The sequence below is a fragment of the Pituophis catenifer genome, unplaced genomic scaffold, assembly GCF_029215685.1.
Source record: "Pituophis catenifer annectens isolate HBS135680 unplaced genomic scaffold, rPitCat1.0.hap2 SCAF_3, whole genome shotgun sequence".
NCBI lineage: Eukaryota > Metazoa > Chordata > Lepidosauria > Squamata > Colubridae > Pituophis > Pituophis catenifer.
In genome coordinates this window covers 2,119,262-2,138,194 of record NW_027256883.1, presented here as the reverse complement: position 1 = coordinate 2,138,194, position 18,933 = coordinate 2,119,262, and the positions used below count along the sequence as shown (strand labels likewise).

Here is an 18,933-nt window from a genome sequence, read left to right as displayed (position 1 = left end):
ACCTTCATTTTGGTCGTAAGTCAAGGACTACCTGTCTAGACCTGGGCTGACTTAACTTTGCAAAAGTTATGGATTCTGCAAGCTTGCCGAATTCAACAAGATGGAGGGGAAGGCCCAGTTTTCTGGTGAGGGGAGATGTCGGAATGCTTCCTTGTGGCCAGAAGCCACGTTTAGAGAACAAAGTGTGTGTGATGAAGCTCCTGGCCAGGTGGTTCCATGCTTTGCTTGCACTTTGCTCCCAGAGAGGATTGGGGCTTTTCGTCAGGGAACCAATGAATGGTCCTTTGCCTCTCTGGTCTGCGTTAGGTGCACAAGAGCTTTCCGCGTGGTGCCTTTGCAGATGCGCTGTTTGTGTCCGAGGTGCCTTTGCGGTGAAGGATTCTGACCCGCGCTCTGCTTCTCCTTCCAGCTCTCCCACCCTGCTCCTCAAAAGCCGCTACTGCCTCCGGAAGCGCCACCCCACGCGGGGAAGGTCCTCCCCCACTGCCCGCAGAACCGGCACAAAAGGCCTCGTGCAGATCGGCAAGCACAGGTTGCGCCGGCTGCCGGCCACTCGCGTTCTTCCTGGTTCGCCCAAAGAAGGTAAGAGATGCTTTGAATTGGGAGATGCTGGCTTGGTGGCGAGAGCGAGTTTGACCACCTGCCCTCGACTCTGGATGGGTGGCCAAGCCGAGAACGTTGCGTGCCAAGAGGCCAGCTATTGTGGTTCTCTTGGGGTGGTTATCCCTGTTCCGATCCGAACGCTGATATTTTGAGAGGATCTCTAGCCAAAAAAGACCCAGTTAGGATCTTTTCTCTCATCGCCTGGAGGGCTAGGAAAGCCCGGGGGTCCCAGAGGTTGCAGTACCCCATTTGTGGTGTTTTAAGGGTGGGGATAGGGGTGGGCTGCCTCCCGAAAAACCTTGTGATCCATATTCAGGGTGGATTTGATTTAAATCACGATTTAAATCGCTGGTAAAAAGGCTTGATTTCAATCAACTCGATTTCAATCATGATTTTTAAAGAGCAAATGTCATCTCTGCTGTGAAGCGTGAATGCATCCATGCAGCGCGTGTTATCTCAGTTTGCGGAGCTTGGATTCATTGAATGAGTTTACCAAGAATGTAAATATTGCAGAATATACAGCCTCCTGCTACATAACGAAGCTCCGTTTCACGCGGAATGTACTAAATTATTAATGTATCTTACAATACCCCCCTTCTTTAGTCTTTTTTAGTTTTTTAGCTTTTTAAATTGTCAATGGGTTTTAATTTGAATTTTTTTTTTTTTTAATTTGATTTATATGCCGCCCTTCTCCGAAGACTCAGGGCGGCTTACAATGTGCTCAGCAATAGCCTTCATCCTTTTGTATATTTATACAAAGTCAGCTTATTGCCCCCACAAACTGGGTCCTCATTTCACCTACCTTAGAAAGGATGGAAGGCTGAGTCAACCTTGAGCCTTGGCGAGATTCGAACCCTGCAGTAATTGCAGGCAGCTGGTCTTAATAACCAGCTTAATAACAGGGTGCCTTAAACCCCTGTACTACCAAGGCTCTCTTGTTTTAAATTTGGGCCAAAGTTATGTAACTCTTTTAATAATTTTAAATTTTGTACTGGTATGTGTTTTAGTTCTGGCTGTGCACCACCCTGAGTCCACTAGGAGAAGGGCGGTATACAAATTGAATAAAATAAAATAAATTGAATAAAATAAATAAATAAATAATAAATAAATAAATAGAAAACCCTCTTTAGATAGATTTTTACTCCAAAAGCATTTTATGAAAATAAATTTGATAAAAATGAAAAAAAATCTGATTTAAATTTTTTAAAAATCTGATTTTTTTGATTTTTTTAAAAAAAATCACAGGTTTTTATCACTCTGTCTGTATTCAGGATTGAGCTGTTGAAAATTACCTGATTTTCAGAGATTTTGGCCGTGGAAATTTGAGGTGTCAGCCGATCACTAACGATTGGGGGGGTTCTATGGCCTGTGGCTTATGGTTTGCTGATACCCACCTAGGATCTGAGCTTTGGGACGTGACTCTTTGGCTCTCAGTTGCCCTGGCTTTCTTTGCCTGACTTTCCTGTACCTTGGAGAGGAAGACGATGGGAGGAAGAAGGCCCCTCCGTCCCTTGATTTAGTTGGAACAAGTGTAAAATAAAAATAAAAAAAAAACGTATCTCTCCGCTGAGCGTTTAGGCAGAAGGGCTGAGCTCGGCATCTTTCTGGCATTTTTGCGGCTTTTGAAATGTTGACAATTTCAGAAAGCTGTTTGAAGATCTGGGGGGGCGGGGTGAGGTTTCAAAGACAGATGTGCTTTACAGTTGTTTTGTTGGCTCTTTATTTAGTCTACTCCCCGCCGGCTGACTCCGACTTCCTCATAAACAGAATTGCAGGGAAAAACAAGTCTTTCACACTTTTTTTTTTTTAATCTTTAAATGGAAGGAAAAAAAATGGCTTAGATTATTCAGCCTACCCTTGCTCAAAGCTGTGGTGTTTCTGCTTTTCATGTTTGCATCTCCTTTTTATGACTAGTGTTTTGTGCTGTTCCTAGAAAAAGACCTATTTTTTTTTTGACCTATTGTTTATGACCAATATTTATTAGGTTTTATCAGGTTCGCCTGATTCGCCAGTTGCAGCCCTTTCTGGACCGGGACGCCCTGCGCACAGCCACTCACGCCCTTGTTACCTCCCGGCTGGACTATTGTAATGCTCTCTACATGGGGCTCCCCTTGAAGAGCACTCGGAGGCTCCAACTGGTCCAGAATGCGGTCGCGCGGGTGGTTATGGGTGCAACCCGTTGCGCCCACGTGACACCCCTCCTGCGCGAGCTGCACTGGCTCCCAGTGGTCTTCCGGGTGCGATTCAAGGTGCTGGTCACCACCTTTAAAGCGCTCCATGGCATAGGACCCGGGTACCTTCGAGACCGTCTTCTGCCACCAATAGCCTCCCACCGGCCAGTCCGCTCCCACAGAGAGGGTCTCCTCAGGGTGCCATCAGCCAAGTTATGTCGGCTGGCAACGCCCAGGGGGAGGGCCTTCTCTGTGGGAGCCCCTGCCCTGTGGAACGAACTGCCCCCAGAAATACGTAAGATCCCTGACCTCCGGGTGTTTCGCTGTGCACTGAAGACCCTGTTGTTCCGCCAGGCTGGGCTATGGACATGATAATTTTAAATTGGGGTATTTTAAATTTTTGGGGTTTTAAATTAAGCCAAATTTATTTAATATTTTTAAATTATTTTAAATTGATGTTGATTCTGTTTTTAAATAGGCTGTACACCGCCCTAAGTCCTTCGGGAGAAGGGCGGTATAGAAATAAAATTATTATTATTATTATTATTATTATTATTAGGTGCGACTCGTTGCAGGGTGTAAGTTCGTGTTTGGGCGGATGTTGGTAGGTTTTGTTGTTGTGGTGCCTTGTGACTAAGACAGGATTTCGTAATAGATTTTGGGCATACGATTGGCGAAGTCAAGCTTTCAGTCCCGATTATATAAGGCGTTCTCGACTTACAACCGTTCGTTCAGTGACCATTTGAAGTTAGAACGGCGTTGAAAAAAGTGACTTGTTTCCGATTTTCATCACCATGGGTGGCAGCATCCCCACGGTCACGTGATCAAAATTCAGAGGCTTGGCAACTGGCATGTACTTATGACGGTTGCAGTGTCCCAGAATGTCAGGGTAATGATGTTTTAATAGCTGACCAGCTGCTGTAATACTGTAATGCTATAATGATGATGCAATGGTAGTAGTGAGTCAGCAGGGTTATTTGGCTCTTTACCACTTTGAGAGGCTGTTTTATAAGAGAGGCCCTGTGAGAGTGTCTCTCTCTCTCTTTCTGTGTGTGTGTGTGTGTGTCCATGCTGTAATTGATGATTAATTGCCTGAATTTTCCTAGTATGTGTATGTATATATTCCTTGTAGATAAACCATTAGTTAAAAGACAAACCTGTTTACTGTAGTTTGCTCCTGGGTTGTCTCAAAATAGTCACACTGTGTGCACTCTGACATGGAGTCACGTGATTCCCCCTTTTGTGAGCAAAGTCAACGGGGATGCCAGATTCACTTAGCAACCGTATTACTGACTTAACAACCGGGATGATTCACTTAGTGACTGTGACAAGAAAAGTCGTAAAATGGGGCAGAATTCACTTAACAAATGTTGGGGGCTCAGTTGCGGTCGTAAGTCGAGGACCACCTGTAATCGAGAGGGGTGTAAAAAAGGTCCAGATTTACGAACGAGATCCGCTGGGCCATTTGCGATGCTGCCCGTTGTAACTCCATGGCAGCTGGCATGCGTTTCGCGGCCGTTACCTGAGACCTGAACACGCGTGGCCTTCGAAAGGGAATCTGAAAGCCGGCAGGTGCACCAGGTGAGCAGGCCCTTAAGTCCACAAGGAAAGGGCTAATGTTCAGGCTGTGAGCTTTTGCTCAGCTTTGAAAATCAACGCCATTGCAACCCCTCCATGTTCTGAACCCTGGGGCTTCTCGGTGCTGGGGGCTTGGGGCCAGGGCTTGGGGAGGCTGGGGGGGGTCCCTCCTGATAATGAGGTCCTGTAGGTAATTTGATTAGGGCCTGTTTAGTTGCAACAGATAGCAAGCTGCTAGGTGCAGCCCATTTCTGGACCTGCCTCTTTTTCCTCTTCTTCTTTCTCCTCTTCTTCTTTCTCCTCTTCTTTCTCCTCTTCTTTCTCTACTTCCTCCTCCACCTTCCCTTTCCCCCTTCTTCTCCTCTTCACCTCCTCCTCTACTTGTAATGCTCTCTACATGGGGCTCCCGTTGAAGAGCACTCGGAGGCTCCAACTGGTCCAGAATGCGGTCGCGCGGGTGGTTATGGGCGCAACTCGTGCCCGCGTGACACCCCTCCTGCGCGAGCTGCACTGGCTCCCAGTGGTCTTCCAGGTGCGATTCAAGGTGTTGGTCACCACCTTTAAAGCGCTCCATGGCACAGGACCCGGGTACCTTTGAGACCGACTTCTGCCTCCGATAGCCTCCCACCAGCCAGTCCGCTCCCACAGAGAGGGTCTCCTCAGGGTGCCATCGGCCAAGTTATATCAGCTGGCGACACCCAGGGGGAGGGCCTTCTCTGTGGGAGCCCCAGCCCTGTGGAATGAACTGCCCCCGGAAATACGTAAGATCTCCGACCTCCGGGTATTTCGCTGCGCACTGAAGATCCTATTGTTCCACCAGGCAGGGCTATCAACATCATAGTTTTAAATTGGGGTATTTTAAATTTTTGGGGTTTTAAATCAGCCAAATCTAATTATTTTTAATTTTTAATCATTGTTGTGTCTTGTGTTTTTAAATTGGCTGTACACCGCCCTGAGTCCTTCGGGAGAAGGGCGGTATAGAAATAAAATTATTATTATTATTATTATTATTATTATTATTATTATTATTATTATTACTACTATTACTACTACTACTATTACTACTACTACTATTATTATTATTACTATTTCCTCCTCTCCTCCTCTCCTTCTTCCCCTTTTCCTCTTCTTTATTCTCCTCCTTCCTCTTCTCCCTTCTTTTTCTTCTTCCTCCTCTTCCTCTTTCCCTTTATCCTCCCTCCTCCTCCTCCTCCTTCTCTATCATCATGTTGGGGGCCTACTCCAGAGGCTGGAGCAGTGGGGCGGCTTGCTGTGTGCGTCCCCCCCGCCCCCCCTTCAGCCGAGGCTCACGTGACGCCTCCCTCTGACCTGTAGAGGGCAGTCTTGGCCCTCCTGTTTCCCTGGCCCACCTTTTTCTGGTAATTGATTGCCTAATTCGCTCTTTATGTGAAAGAAAGCAGATACCGGGTAATTTGCAGCAATAACCTGCTATTGCCGGGCCAGTATCAAAACTCCCATGTTCATTTCAAGTGGCAGATAAAACACTAATATATAATTATCCTTGCAAATTGGATTGTTTTAAATAACCAAAAGACTGTGGCCAGGAGAACACTATCCCATTTCCCTTGAGTTAGGAGCGAGCCGTAATTGCTGCGTTCAATCAATTTCCCTGGCATTAGAAATTCCATCACCATCAACATTAAGCTATATTCATTGTGATGGCTAAGAGCTGGGCCATTTCTCCTCTTTTCCTTAACTGGCAAAATTAATCAGGGAAAAGATTTTAAACATTTACCCGTGCGAAAGAGGTCAGCCCTGCCACTATATTGCTCAGCAGATAAGGGGGCTAATAAAAAGAAAATTGAATTACTAATGACCGCCAGGAACTGAGTATATAAAAACTGGCAATCGCTCGCTTCAGGAGGAAAGGAGAATCAATTTTCTTCGGACAAGGTGCACTCGTTTTTTTTTTAAAAAAACTTGGGCGCATATTATCAGCAATTTAATTTGAAAGCACATAAACAGGAGGAAACCGTTAGGAAAATAATGAGCCTTTAGGTGTAAACTGCTACAGGATATATGCTGTACACAATTTATTTGGCACAACAGATAATCACTTTAATTGAATTCAAAACTGCATTGTTCAGCAGTGCGGCCGGTCTCTTCTTCTCCCCCCCCCCCCCGTTTCTTTCTTTCTTTCCTCTGCCAGTGGGGACCGCGAAATATTATACAGAGATGCCGCGTCCTTTCCTTGTAATGTCTCCCGCAAGGCAACGCCGCGTGCCGCCCTGTTCATGCGTGGAGGTGTGGGCTGGTGGGTGGCATTGCCGTTAAAAAGCGGTGGGAGTTTCTGTGAGTGGTGGGATCTTCCTGCCTCTCTGTGGGAACCCACGATTCCCGGAATCGGTGGCCAGTGGTCCATTTCTGCTCCATGTGCCTCGAGCAGGCGGGCCCATGCAGAACGCACGGGCTTTCCTGCTGCCTCGCGTGGTCAATGGCCCCTGGACTTAAGGCGTCCACAGACGGAGTATTTCATGTCAGCAGCATTGAAGTTAAAATAAGGCATGTTAGAAGGTAGTGGTCCCCGACCTCTCTGGCTGTAGAGTAGAAGATAGAATGAAATATAGAATATGGAGTATAGGATATAGAATATAGAGTAGAGTATAGAATGTTCTACTCTATAATATCTATAATAGAATAAAGTCTATTGAATAGAATAGAATCTATAATAGAATATAGAATGGAATGGAATAGAAATAGAATAATTTGATTGTCGCTTTGAATGTACGCTCATCGACCTACATTAAAATGACATTTCATTGCAGACAACTCTCAAAAGGCCATCACCTCCAATATATTCCCATGTAACATATAATGTATTCCAATATATTCCCATGTAACACCTCTCCTGCGCGAGCTGCACTGGCTCCCGGTGGTCTTCCGAGTGCGCTTCAAGGTTCTGGTTATCACCTTTAAAGCGCTCCATGGCTTAGGACCTGGTTATTTACGGGACCGCCTGCTACCACCAGTAGCCTCCCACCGGCCAGTACGCTCCCATAGAGAGGGGCTCCTCCGGGTGCCGTCGGCCAAACAATGTCGGCTGTCGGCCCCTAGGGGGAGAGCCTTCTCTGTGGGGGCACCTACGATTTGGAACGAGCTCCCCCCAGAGATACGTAGGATCCCGGATCTGCGCACCTTCCGCTGCGCGCTTAAGACTTTTCTATTTTATCAAGCTGGCCTGGCCTAAATCTTCCCCCTTTTTAAATGTGGAAATTTTAAATTTTTAAATTTTAAATTCGTCTTATTTATAGGGGCATGGGTAAGGCATTTTAAATTGGGGAGCCATTTTGGATTTAATTCTGTTTTAAACGTATTTTAATGTTTATATTGTATGTTTTTTAATTTTGGCTGTTCACCGCCCCGAGTCCTTCGGGAGAGGGGGCGGTATAAAAATCTAATAAATAAATAAATAAATAAATAATAAATATACTACATAAACATGACAAAATAAATAAGAATGGAATGGAATATTCTTTAACAGATTTAACAGATTATCAGAGTTGGAAGGGACCTTGCAGGTCATCTAGTCCAACCCCCCGCCCGAGCAGGAAACCCTAGCCCATTTTTGACAGATGGCAGTCCTGTCTCTTCTTGAAAGTCTCAAGTGATGAAGCTCCCACAACTTCCGAAGGCAGCTTCTCTTCCATGGGTTGATTGTTCTCACTGTCAGAAAGTGAGACCTGGGGAGAGGGGAGGGTTAGGGAGGGTTTGGGGGGGGGAAACTAGGGAGAAAATGTATTTGTAAAACTTTTTAAATAAAAAAAAAGAAAAAAAAGAAAAGAAAGTGAGATCAAGTGTGATTGGCCAAGTGTGATGGGACACACAAGGAATTTGTCTCTGGTGCAGAAACTCTCGGTGTACGTGCAAATAACAAAGTAATACTCTTGCTTTATTCTTTATTCTTAAGATACCAATAGGAAAAGGTAATAGGAATGATGAGAAGGATAATAGTAATACAGCCCTACTATAGGTGGTCCTTGACTTACAACAGATCATTTTCCTGACTCGCTGCTCTGACATTCCTACGTATGGGAGAAGATCACTGTTATTGGTTGACTGAAGCCAGATTCACTTAACAACCGTGTTACTAATTTAACTGCTGTGATTCACTTAGCAACGGTGGAGAGAAATGTCATAAAATGGGGCAAAGCTCACTTCACAAGTTTCTCACTTAGCGACATAAATTCGGGGGCTCCATTGTGGTCGTAAGTCGAGGACTACCTACATAGTCATAAAAAACCAATAGGGGGTAATGGGAAAGACGAGATGGATAATAGCAATGCAGCCCTACTAGCTGGGTAAATATCCTGGGGAAGACATTGCTATGGGAATTAGGTCTTCAGAAGAGTGATGGCACGAGGGACAAAACGGTCCCTGTGTCTAGAATAGAATAGAATAGAATAGAATAACAGGGTTGGGAGGGACCTTGGAGGTCTTCTAGTCCAACCCCCTGCTCAAGCAAGAGACCCTGCACCATTTCACACAAATGACTCTCCAATCTCTTCTTGAAAGCCTCCAGTAATGGAGCACCCACAACTTCTGGAGGCAAGTCCTTCTGCTGATTAACAATTCAATTCAATTCAATTCAATTTATTCAATTTATATGCCGCCCTTCTCCGAAGACCCAGGGCGGCTCACAATACACTCAAAAAATCACTATAAAAACACTTAAAAATTAAAAACATTAAAGACATTAAAACCCATTCACACCATTCATGGCCGGATCTCGCCGGATCGCAAGAGCGAGATCAACGGCCCCAGGCCTGCCGGAAGAGCCAGGTCTTCACCGCTTTTCGGAAGGCCAACAGGGTGGGGATGGTCCGGACCTCAGGAGGTAACTGGTTCCAGAGAGCTGGGGCAGCCACAGAGAAGGCCCTCCCCCGCGGGCCCACCAGCCGGCATTGTTTAGCTGACGGGACCCGGAGGAGACCAACTCTGTGGGATCTTACTGGTTGCTGGGAGCTATGCGGTAGAAGGCGGTCTCGAAGATAACCTGGCCAAGAGTAGGAAGGGACTTTGTAGGTCATCTAGTGCAACCCCCCTGCCCAAGCAGACCCTACACCATTTTTGACAGATGGCAGGCCACTAAAACTTCAAGTGATGGAGCTCCCACAATTTCTGGTGGCAAGCTGTTCCACTGGTTAATTGTCCTCACTGTTAGGAAGTTTCTCCTCAATTCCAGGTTGCTTCTCTCCTTGATGAGTTTCCACCCATTGCTTCTTATCCTGCCTTACTGGTGCTTTGGAGAATAGGTTGACTCCCTCTTCTTTGGGGCAGCCCCTGAGATATTGGAAGACTGCTATCATGTCACCCCTAGTCCTTCTTTTCATTAAACTAGATATACCCAGTTCCTGCAACCGTTCTTTATAATTCCAGCAACTGTTCTTTATTTATCTAGTTGTTTTGGTGTGCAATGCCAAGGATGAGTTTCATGGAAGACCATTTTTCCCACGGACCGTGGGCAGGTGGGATGGTTTTGCGTGCACATGCACACACATCCCATGCACACACAGGTCATTCATCCACCGCTTGCATGGCCCGGTTCCTAACAGGCCACAGCCCGATACCCCTGCCTTAAAATTTTAAATATAAAATCCAAGATTAAAATATCTACAAATCAAACCGATCTCGCCCAGAATGTAGTAACATGAATGGTCCAGAAGCATCCAGGGACTCCGATTGAGGTGCCTTTAGATACCTTCAGATCCGGCGAGGAGACCATCTCATTGCTTTCCTAGTCTCAAAGCAGCCATGTGCGTGCGCAAAAGAATGGAAGTGGGAAGATCTTGCCATTCGGTCCCATGTGCCTTTTTGCTTTCTCACCGGCCTGGTGCCTGGGAGCCCGGCCTGCGTTAAGTTGCCAGAAACCCAGCGCAAGAACGCATATGTGTTTGTGTTGTGCTGAATTAGCAGTAATTTTAATGCACTCCTCCGTTCTCCTCCGCTGTCTCTGGACCACACAGATAAACAAGATTGCTCTGGGTCTGGGCTGCCATTAAATCTCTCTTATGAACGCAGATGAAATATATCGCGGAGCAGCGCGCGTACGCTTCTTTTTTAATCGCATTGCGCTGGAGGCTCGCGAGGTTCAGGTTTGTAAGTGAGGGTGCAGGGGGCCTCAGACGAAAACGCCGGGAGCTTGTCAGCAAAAGAGGAACCTTTGCCGGTTTTCTGTCGGCGCGTCTGAGCCAGAAACCTTCAGGTGTGCTGGAGAATTAACATTTCTTAAAATGTTGGTGTGTAGTCACATCACACCTGGAAGGCACCTGATTGAGGGGAGGGGGGGGGAAACTGCCAGAAGTAAGATGCTTAGGGCTGGACAGAAATGCAGTGAAGAAAGAATAAAAGATATACCAATCCATACTATTTCTTAATTTTAAAGACAATTTTAGTGTTAATATTTATGATTTCAATGTTCTATCATTTGTCTCATTACTTTGATTGGTTTTAAACCACCTGGAGATGCTTCTAGGCAAGATGTGAGGTCTTATAGGTACAGTAGTGGCCAAAATTGTGGAAACCTTTTGGGAAAAGTGTATTTTCTAAAACTAGCTAATAAAACCACTTATTTTGGGGAGTAGCTGTAGTACCATAAAATTATAGATCAATGGAAAGACAGTTTAATCAAGAATGTAAGGCAATACCTTTAATGAAGGATTTGCTATTAGAATAGCAGTTATAAAGAAGAAAATTGGAACGAGATCTACAAAAATGATCCCCGTGTCAGTTAATACTTCGTTGGGTAACCTTTAGCATGAATGACGGCCTTACAACGTATTCCCATGGAGTGAACCAAGTCTTTTGAGTTCTGCAGCTGTTCTAATGGGAAACCAAGATGGAATGATGGCTTCTATGAACTGGGTTTTATTGCTGGGTGGCTTCTGACTAACCAGTTTCTTTAGTCGGCTCCATAGATTTTCAATTGGGTGAAGGTCTGGGCTATTCCCAAGCCATTCCAGCAGTGGAATAGGATTATCTTGAAACTCCCCCCCCCCCCCAAAAAAAGTGGTGTTTTTAGCCATCAAACCTCAAAAATACACTTTTCCCAAAAGGTTTCCACAATTTTGGCCACAGCTGTAGTTCTCCACTTAACAACAGTTATTTAGTGACTATTCAAAGTTACAAAATGACTTACGACCATTTTTCACACTTACAACTGTTGTAGCTTACCCCAGGGTCACGTGATCAGAATTCGGACGCTTTGACATATTTATAACCGTCACAGTGTCCTTGGGAGGCCACGTGATTCCCTTTTGCGACCTTCTGACGAGCAAAGTCGATGGGGAAGCCAGATTCACTTAACAACCGTCTGACTAACTTAACACCTGCATGATTCACTTAATGGTGGCAAGAAAGTAGATAAAATGGGGCAAAATTCACTTAACGAATTTTGTCATGTTCATGTAGTGTCTATTGGAGGTGGTGACCCTTGGAGAGCCGGAGGCAACGAAATTCCAATTTAATGTATGCTGACTAGCGTGCATTCAAAGCGACAGTGAAGTTATTCTAGTCTATTCTTAACCAATCTCGCTGAGCAACAGAAATGTTGGGCTGAATTACGGTCGTAAATCGAGGACTGCCTATATATATATATTATTTCAATGTTTTATCTCATTACTTTTATTGGTTTTAAGCCGCCCAGAGTCCCTTCTAGGCGAGATGGGTGGCATTTATATTTAAATAAATAAATACGATCAGGTCAGGCCTTGGTTGTCCAGCCCCCGTAGCAGAGGTGGGTTTTTCAGCAGGTTCTGGCCAGTTCTGGCGAACCGGTAGCGGAAATTTTGACTAGTTCGGAGAACCGGTAGGTAGTAAAAATTCTGACTGGCTCCGCCCCCATCTATTCTCTGCCTCCTGAGTCCCAGCTGATTGGGAGGAAATGGGGAAATGGTTTCCCATTACGTTACTACCGGTTTGCCCCATGCGCGCATGTTCGCTTTGTACACACGTGTGCACCTGCCATCCGTGCATGTGGCCAGCCTCAAAAATGTGCCTAAATAGGATGGCATAGACCCATGATTTCCGCTACTGGTTTAGGCAAACCGGTCTGAACTGGCTGAATATCACCTCTGGTGTGAGATACAAGGGGGAAGAGAAAAAGAAAGAAAAGGGAGCATTGACTTCCAACTCTTCCTGGCACAGTACAAGATAAACCTACTCCAGCCTCAACTTTTTCCTTTTACACATTACTATATAACTACCAGAGTGGGGTTTCAGCAGGTTCTGACCAGTTCTGGAGAACCGGTAGCGGAAATTTTGAGTAGTTTGGAGAACCGGTAGTAAAAATTCTGACTGGCCCTGCCCCCATCTATTCTCTGCCTCCCGAGTCCCAGCTGATCGGGAGGAAATGGGGATTTTGCAGTAACCTTCTGCTGGAGTAGGGTGGGAATGGAGATTTTACAGTATCCTTCCCCTGCCATGCCCACCAAGCCACGCCCACAGAACCGGTAGTAAAAATTTTGAAACCCACCACTGCCCCGCAGGGTCCTGGGAACTGGCTTTCCGGTGGGCTGCATTCTTCCTTGATCAGATCTTTCTTTTTAATTGTCCTTAAGGAGTCGGTCAGCCTCGAGATTATATTAAAACAATCCATCAATTATGCAATCGGTCTCATTTCTGAGGGATGTGATGTCATCCATGCTGGATTTATTCCTAATTCGTTATTATTTTACGCAGGATCCCCCACCCCCCCTCTGGCCATTCCTTTGATTTGTTTCAAATGAAGGCTAAGATAAAAGATGTATTCCAGCAGGGGTACAGGTAGTCCTCGGCTTACGACCACAGCGGAGCTCTAAACTTTCTGTGGTTAAGTGAGACATTTGTTCGGTGACTTTTGCCCTCTTTTACGACATTTCTTGCCACCGTTGCTAAGTTAGTCACACGGTTGTTAAGCGAATCCGGCCTCCCCATCAACTTTGCTTGTCAGAAGCTCGCAAAAGGGGATCCCACGTGACCCAGGGACACCGCGACCGTCATAAATACGAGTCGGTTGGCAAGCGTCTGAATTTGGATCACGTGACCCTAAATCCCCCCCTTTTTTTTTCAGCAAATGAATCGTTGTAAGTCGAGGACTACCTTGTTTCCCCAAAAATAAGACATCCCCTGATAATAAGCCCAATCGGGCTTTTGAGCGCATGCGCTAAAATAAGCCCCCCCTGAAAATAAGCCCTCCCCAAAAATATTTAAACCCATGCGCAGCTGGTCCCCACCATTTCCTCTGGTTTCCTCCACGCACCCCAAAATAATAAGCCCTCCCCAAAAATAAGGCCAAGCACTTATTTCGGGTTTAAAAAAAATATAAGACAGGGTCTTATTTTCAGGGAAAAACGATACTTGTAAATCCCCCTCCTCCAGTTTACAAAAGCTTGCGAGGGAATCCAGCTACGATTCCATCTTTGCTTCCGATTTCCAGCCCTTGATTGATATTTCTTTTCCTGACCTTCTTTTCAGATCTGTAATAAACCCAAAGATTGCCAAGCTTGGCTTAATTACCGCTCCACGCTTGTCTTCGCAGCTTCCGCGGAGGGCAGAACGGGCAACCGCAAAGGCTGCGGAGACGATGGTGGGACGTTGATAAGGGCCTGAGCCAGGGCTTGGCCTCTGGAGACCCCGGAAGGCAGCCGGAGATCCTCAGCCATCCTGGCCATGGTTGGTGCCAAAGAGGCTTTTCCAAAAGGCAACGGTGGACTTTCGGGTTTTTCTTTTGAAGGCCTTTCGCTTTTGGAGAATTGGAACCGAGGAAGCTTCTCGGATGAGAAGCAAAACGTCTTCAAGGAAAAGCAAAAGCCCAGTTGCCTTTCGGGACTATCTGTTGCCTTGGTGGTGGAAAGCGAGTCTCAGTTTCAAATTGTGTGTCCCAATTTCTCCAATCCCTTTTAGAATTTGAGTCCCAAGGAGGGGCCCGTGGGCACCCTTCAACACGGTGGACATCCGCTCTTCTTAATAGAGGTAACAGAGTTGGGAAGGAACCTCAGAGGTCTTCTAGTCCAACCCCCTGCTCAAGCAGGAAAACCCCATACCAATTCAGGCAAATGGTTGCCCAGTCTCTCCTTACAAGCCTCCAGTGAGGAAGCACCCACAACGTCTGGTGGCAACTTCTGTTCCACTGGTTAATTGTCCTCACTGTCAGGAAGTTTCTCCTCAATTCCAGGTTGCTCCTCTCCTTGATCAGTTTCCATCCATTGCTTCTTCTCCTGCCTTCAGGTGCTTTAGAAAATAAGTTGATCCCTCTTCTTTGTGGCAGCCCCTCAAATATTGGAACGCTGCTATCATGTCTCCTCCGGTCCTTTCCTGTATTAAACCAGACGTACCCAATTCCTGCAACCGTTTTTCATATGTTTTAGCCTCCAGCCCCCTAACCATGTTCTCGGCTCTTCTCTGCACTCTTTCCAGAGTCTCAGCATCCTTTTTAACAACTGGGAGCCGTATTCCAGGTGTGGCCTTACCAAGGCCTTACAAAGATGCCGCAGTGCGTTACAATAAAGAGGCATTATGAAGATGGAGAAGTTACGATGGTCGTGACTATTTTTCAGTGTTGTTAATAACTTCAGATGGCCGCTAAAGGAATGGCCGTAAGTCGAGGAGTTCCCGCAATGGTTTCCACGCAGCCGCTTCTCTGGGCCTCTGTCTCTCAGGTGGCGAAGTCCCGTTTCCTGCAGAATCCCCCTCCTCGCCTCAGTGGCCAAGGCTGCTGACTCAGCCGGTTGCCGTGCGTCTCCCTCCCGGCCTTCGCTTGCAAACTTTTCCTCTCTCGTTATTCCGCAGAGGCCATTAGCCTGCGAGGCAGTTCTGCTGTTTGGCTTCCACCCGCAGCCCTCGCTCCGTTTTCAAGAGCCGTGGCTTTAATGGTGTGTGGGCAAATGAATCCGAAGAGAGCTGGAAGGGACCTTGGAGGTCTTCTAGTCCAGCCCCCTACTCAAGCAGGAGATCGTGTACCAGCGATGGCTAACCTTATTCTCGTCATGTGCCGAAAGCGCGCGTGCGTGACAGCACTCATAATGCAGTGTGCCCAACCTGCCCATGCCGCACGACCCCCCCCGCTCCCATGCCCCCCCCACGCATGCAGCCCCCCTCCATGCTCCCCCATCATGTTTGCTATTTTTGGCCTAGCAGGCCTCCCTACAGCCTCCTGGGCCCAAAAATGGGCTGTGGGGGGGGATACACCATCCCCCCACTTCCCCCGCCCCCCATGCATGCAAGCGCAACCCCCCTTCGCATGCGTGCGCATCTCCCACATGTGCCCTGCCCCCCGCGCATTCCAAAAATCAGCTGGCTGGTGGGAGGTGTGCGCAGGCATGCGTGGTGGAGTTGAGCTTGGCGATGGCTTGCGTGGCCGCAGAGAGGTCTCTGCATGCCAGCTGTGGCACACGTGTCATAGGTTCACCATCAAAGTCCTATATCATTTCAGAAAAGTGGCCGTCCAATCTCTTGGACGAATCAGCGGATCTCCAATCGTTGATTTTCAGAGCCTGGTGCTTTGCAAACTCGAAGAGCACAAGACTAAAAGTTTCTGAAAGTTTTCCTCTCGGCCTCTGAATGACAGTTTAATGCCGGCGATCTCTGCCGGAGGTTATCAGCCTAGCCAAAGGTTTGTGAGGAAATCCAACGGAATCCTTTATCTGGGGATGTTGAGTTGATGACTGGGTTAAAAGTGCGGCTTTCCAATTTAGGAATATGAGGCCAAAGACGATAACGCATCACCCTTTCCCTTCCTTCGCCTCCCTCCTATCTGGCCTTCAACATCATTTTCCCCTTGGCCAGATTTCACCTTTGATTGGTGATCTTAATTTCGTGACGGGCAGTAAAACAGGCCCCACGTAATGCAGCTGCTTCGGAAGATATTAAGGGGGAGAAAAACCCCTCCATGTTTTATGGGAAACGAGCCACCTTATCAGGAGGCTGAATCGAGCAACTGGGAGGGGGTTTGAGCTGGTGGACAATTGGGAGCATCGAGCAGATTTAAACCTTCACCTGAATACAGATATAGTCCTCCACTTGCAAGTGACCATCCACTGAAAAAGTGACCTATGACCGTTTTTCACACCTATGACCGTTGCAGCATCCCCAGGATCCCGTGATTTACATTCATAGACTTGACACCTGACTCATATTTACGACGGTTGCTGTGTTCCGGGCTCACACGATCCCCTTTTGCGACCTCATGACCATCCAAGCCAGATTAATTTAACAACCGGGTTACCAATTTATCAACAGCAGCGACTCGCTGAACAAATGTGGGGAGAAATAGTCGTAACACCAGGGGGTAAAATTCACTTAACAAATTTCTTGTTTAGCAACCTAAATTTGGGGCTCAGTGCTGGTCGTAGGTTGAGGACTGCCTGTGTTGCAATCAAATTTAAGAGTAACAGAGTGGGAAGGGACCTTGGAGGTCATCTAGTCCAACCCCCTGCTCACGCAGGAGTCGTATACTAGGGATTCGAACCACCGAACTGCCAACCTTTCTGATCGACAAGCTCAGTAACTGTTCCCTTTCTGCATGCATCCCCGAAACCTACTCGCAAGGGAAAAAAATCACCCTGGAAGACCGCCGAGAAAGTGACAAAGAGGGTGTCACAAATTTTCTGCCGCTTCAGGTAGGAAAACATTTTTGCGGCCTGTGGGAAAATAAGGAAAAAGGAAAGAAAAGAAATAGAAATTGTTGAGTGGCTGTGGCTCCTTTTGTGAAAACGCTTGATTTTCAGGATACGACGGATATTTTCTCGGTGCCTAAATGGCAGCGCCTAGCTTCTCCCTCCCAGAAAGGGATGTTGGGAATTGTAGTTTGGGGAAAGGCCAGAAAGAAACATGGACCCAGGTTAGCTTGCAAGCAAAACCGACAAATGGCGTCAGGCAATCCCCTTTTGTGACCTCTTGACTAGCAAACTCAATGGGGAAGCCGGATTCCCTTTGCAACCCTGTGACTCACTTAAGAACTACAGTGATTTGTTTAACGAAGGTGCCGAGAAAAGTCGTAAAGTGGAGGAAGCTTCCTTAGCAAATTTCTCTAGAGGAGGTCAACAGTATTAAGTATCTAGGGGTGCAGATAAGCTAACAATCTGAACTGGTCTTTGCACATGTCATCCTTAGTGAAGTGTGCAAACCAGCATCTGCATTTCCTGCGTCGGATGAGGAGAGCACCTCTTTCTCCTCCTATCCTGGCCACTTTTTACAAGGGCATGATTGAGATCATTTTAACAAACCGTATCCTGGTTTGGTGGCCACAGCACCTCAGATAGAAAGTCCCTACAGAGAGTGATGAGGACAGCGGAGAAGATTATAGGGAGCTTGCTTCCCGTTATTCAGGATACTGCTTATAAGCCCTGTGTGCTTAGAGATCAAAGCATTGTTAGAGACCCCACACACCCACTTCACGGTCTGTTTCTGTTGCTCCCCCCCAGGAGGAAGTTTCAAAGTATTTCTAGCAGTACTACCGGATTCTGTAACCGTTTTGTTCCTTATGCCGGCCGTCTGGGAAACTCGCAAGATTCGTCTTTCTCGCCCTGTACGTGCATACATCCGAACTAAACTGGGTTGTTTCTCTGTGTCATATATGTGGGTATATGCATAATTTTGTATTTATTTATTTTGTCGTGTTTGGGTAGTGTCTATTGGAGGTGGTGACCCTTTGAGAGCTGCCTGCAGCGAAATTTCATTTTAATGAATGCTGATCGGTGTACATTCAAAGTTGGCAATAAAGTTATTCTAAGTCTCGCTTAACAGCATAAATGTTGGCCTCAGTGGCAGCCGTAAGAGGAGGACTACCCTTATTAACAGGGCCATTGTAGACCTACTACAGCAAGGAGGAAGGTGCAGCCGGTCAGCCCCCCTTCCCTGGGCCTGGAGTGCCCTGTTTTACAACTGCCAAAGGGCATCGGAGCAGTTCCATAACCTGGGGCATTGCTTCCCTAAGGAAAACTAAAAAAATAAAATAAAATAAAATTGCTGAATTAGGCAGAGGAGGCCAAAAAGGCTACCGCCGCGCTCCTGTAATCTTGAATAAATTATCTTTTAATCTTGGAATAAATTATTAGAAAAGTCAGAGGCCGGCCTTTTTTAATGTATCGTTAGAGCTGTGCTCATGAGCTCTTCCCCAATAATCCGTGAGTTTTGACTACTTTTGGGGAGGGGAGGGGGTAATGGGCCGTGGGATATTTGCTTCTAAATGGCAGCTAGCGGTATGCATTTTTTGGGGGGGGGGCATGACTCCCTTTAATGGCTTGCCTCTGGAAGTTGTGGGATGCTCCATCTCTGAAGCATTTCACGAACATTTGTCTGAAATGGATTTCCTGCCCGAGCGGTGGGTTGGACTAGAACAGGGGTCTCCAACCTTGGCAACTTTAAGACTTGTGGACTTCAACTCCCAGAATTCCCCAGCCAGCATCGCGATGCTGGCTGGGGAATTCTGGGAGTTGAAGTCCACAAGTCTTAAAGTTGCCAAGGTTGGAGACCCCTGGACTAGAAGACCTCCAAGGTCCCTTCGAACTTTGCTGTTCTGTTATCTAGTCCTGTCTGATCGGGGATGGGGGTGGGAGCTCTGGTGGCGCAGCAGACTAAAGCACTG

The 18,933-nt window shown here is 46.7% G+C and overlaps 1 protein-coding gene across 1 annotated transcript in view; it reads left to right on the top strand.

Annotated features, from left to right (window-relative positions):
* The window catches only part of ZC3H3 (zinc finger CCCH-type containing 3), a 195,816-nt gene that overhangs the window by 8,348 nt on the left and 168,535 nt on the right, over positions 1 to 18,933 (top strand). Inside the window, exon 3 of the mRNA XM_070940245.1 lies at positions 410 to 582. Within this exon, the coding sequence (XP_070796346.1) occupies positions 410 to 582 (173 nt within the window). The remainder of the gene's footprint in view (positions 1 to 409; positions 583 to 18,933) is intronic.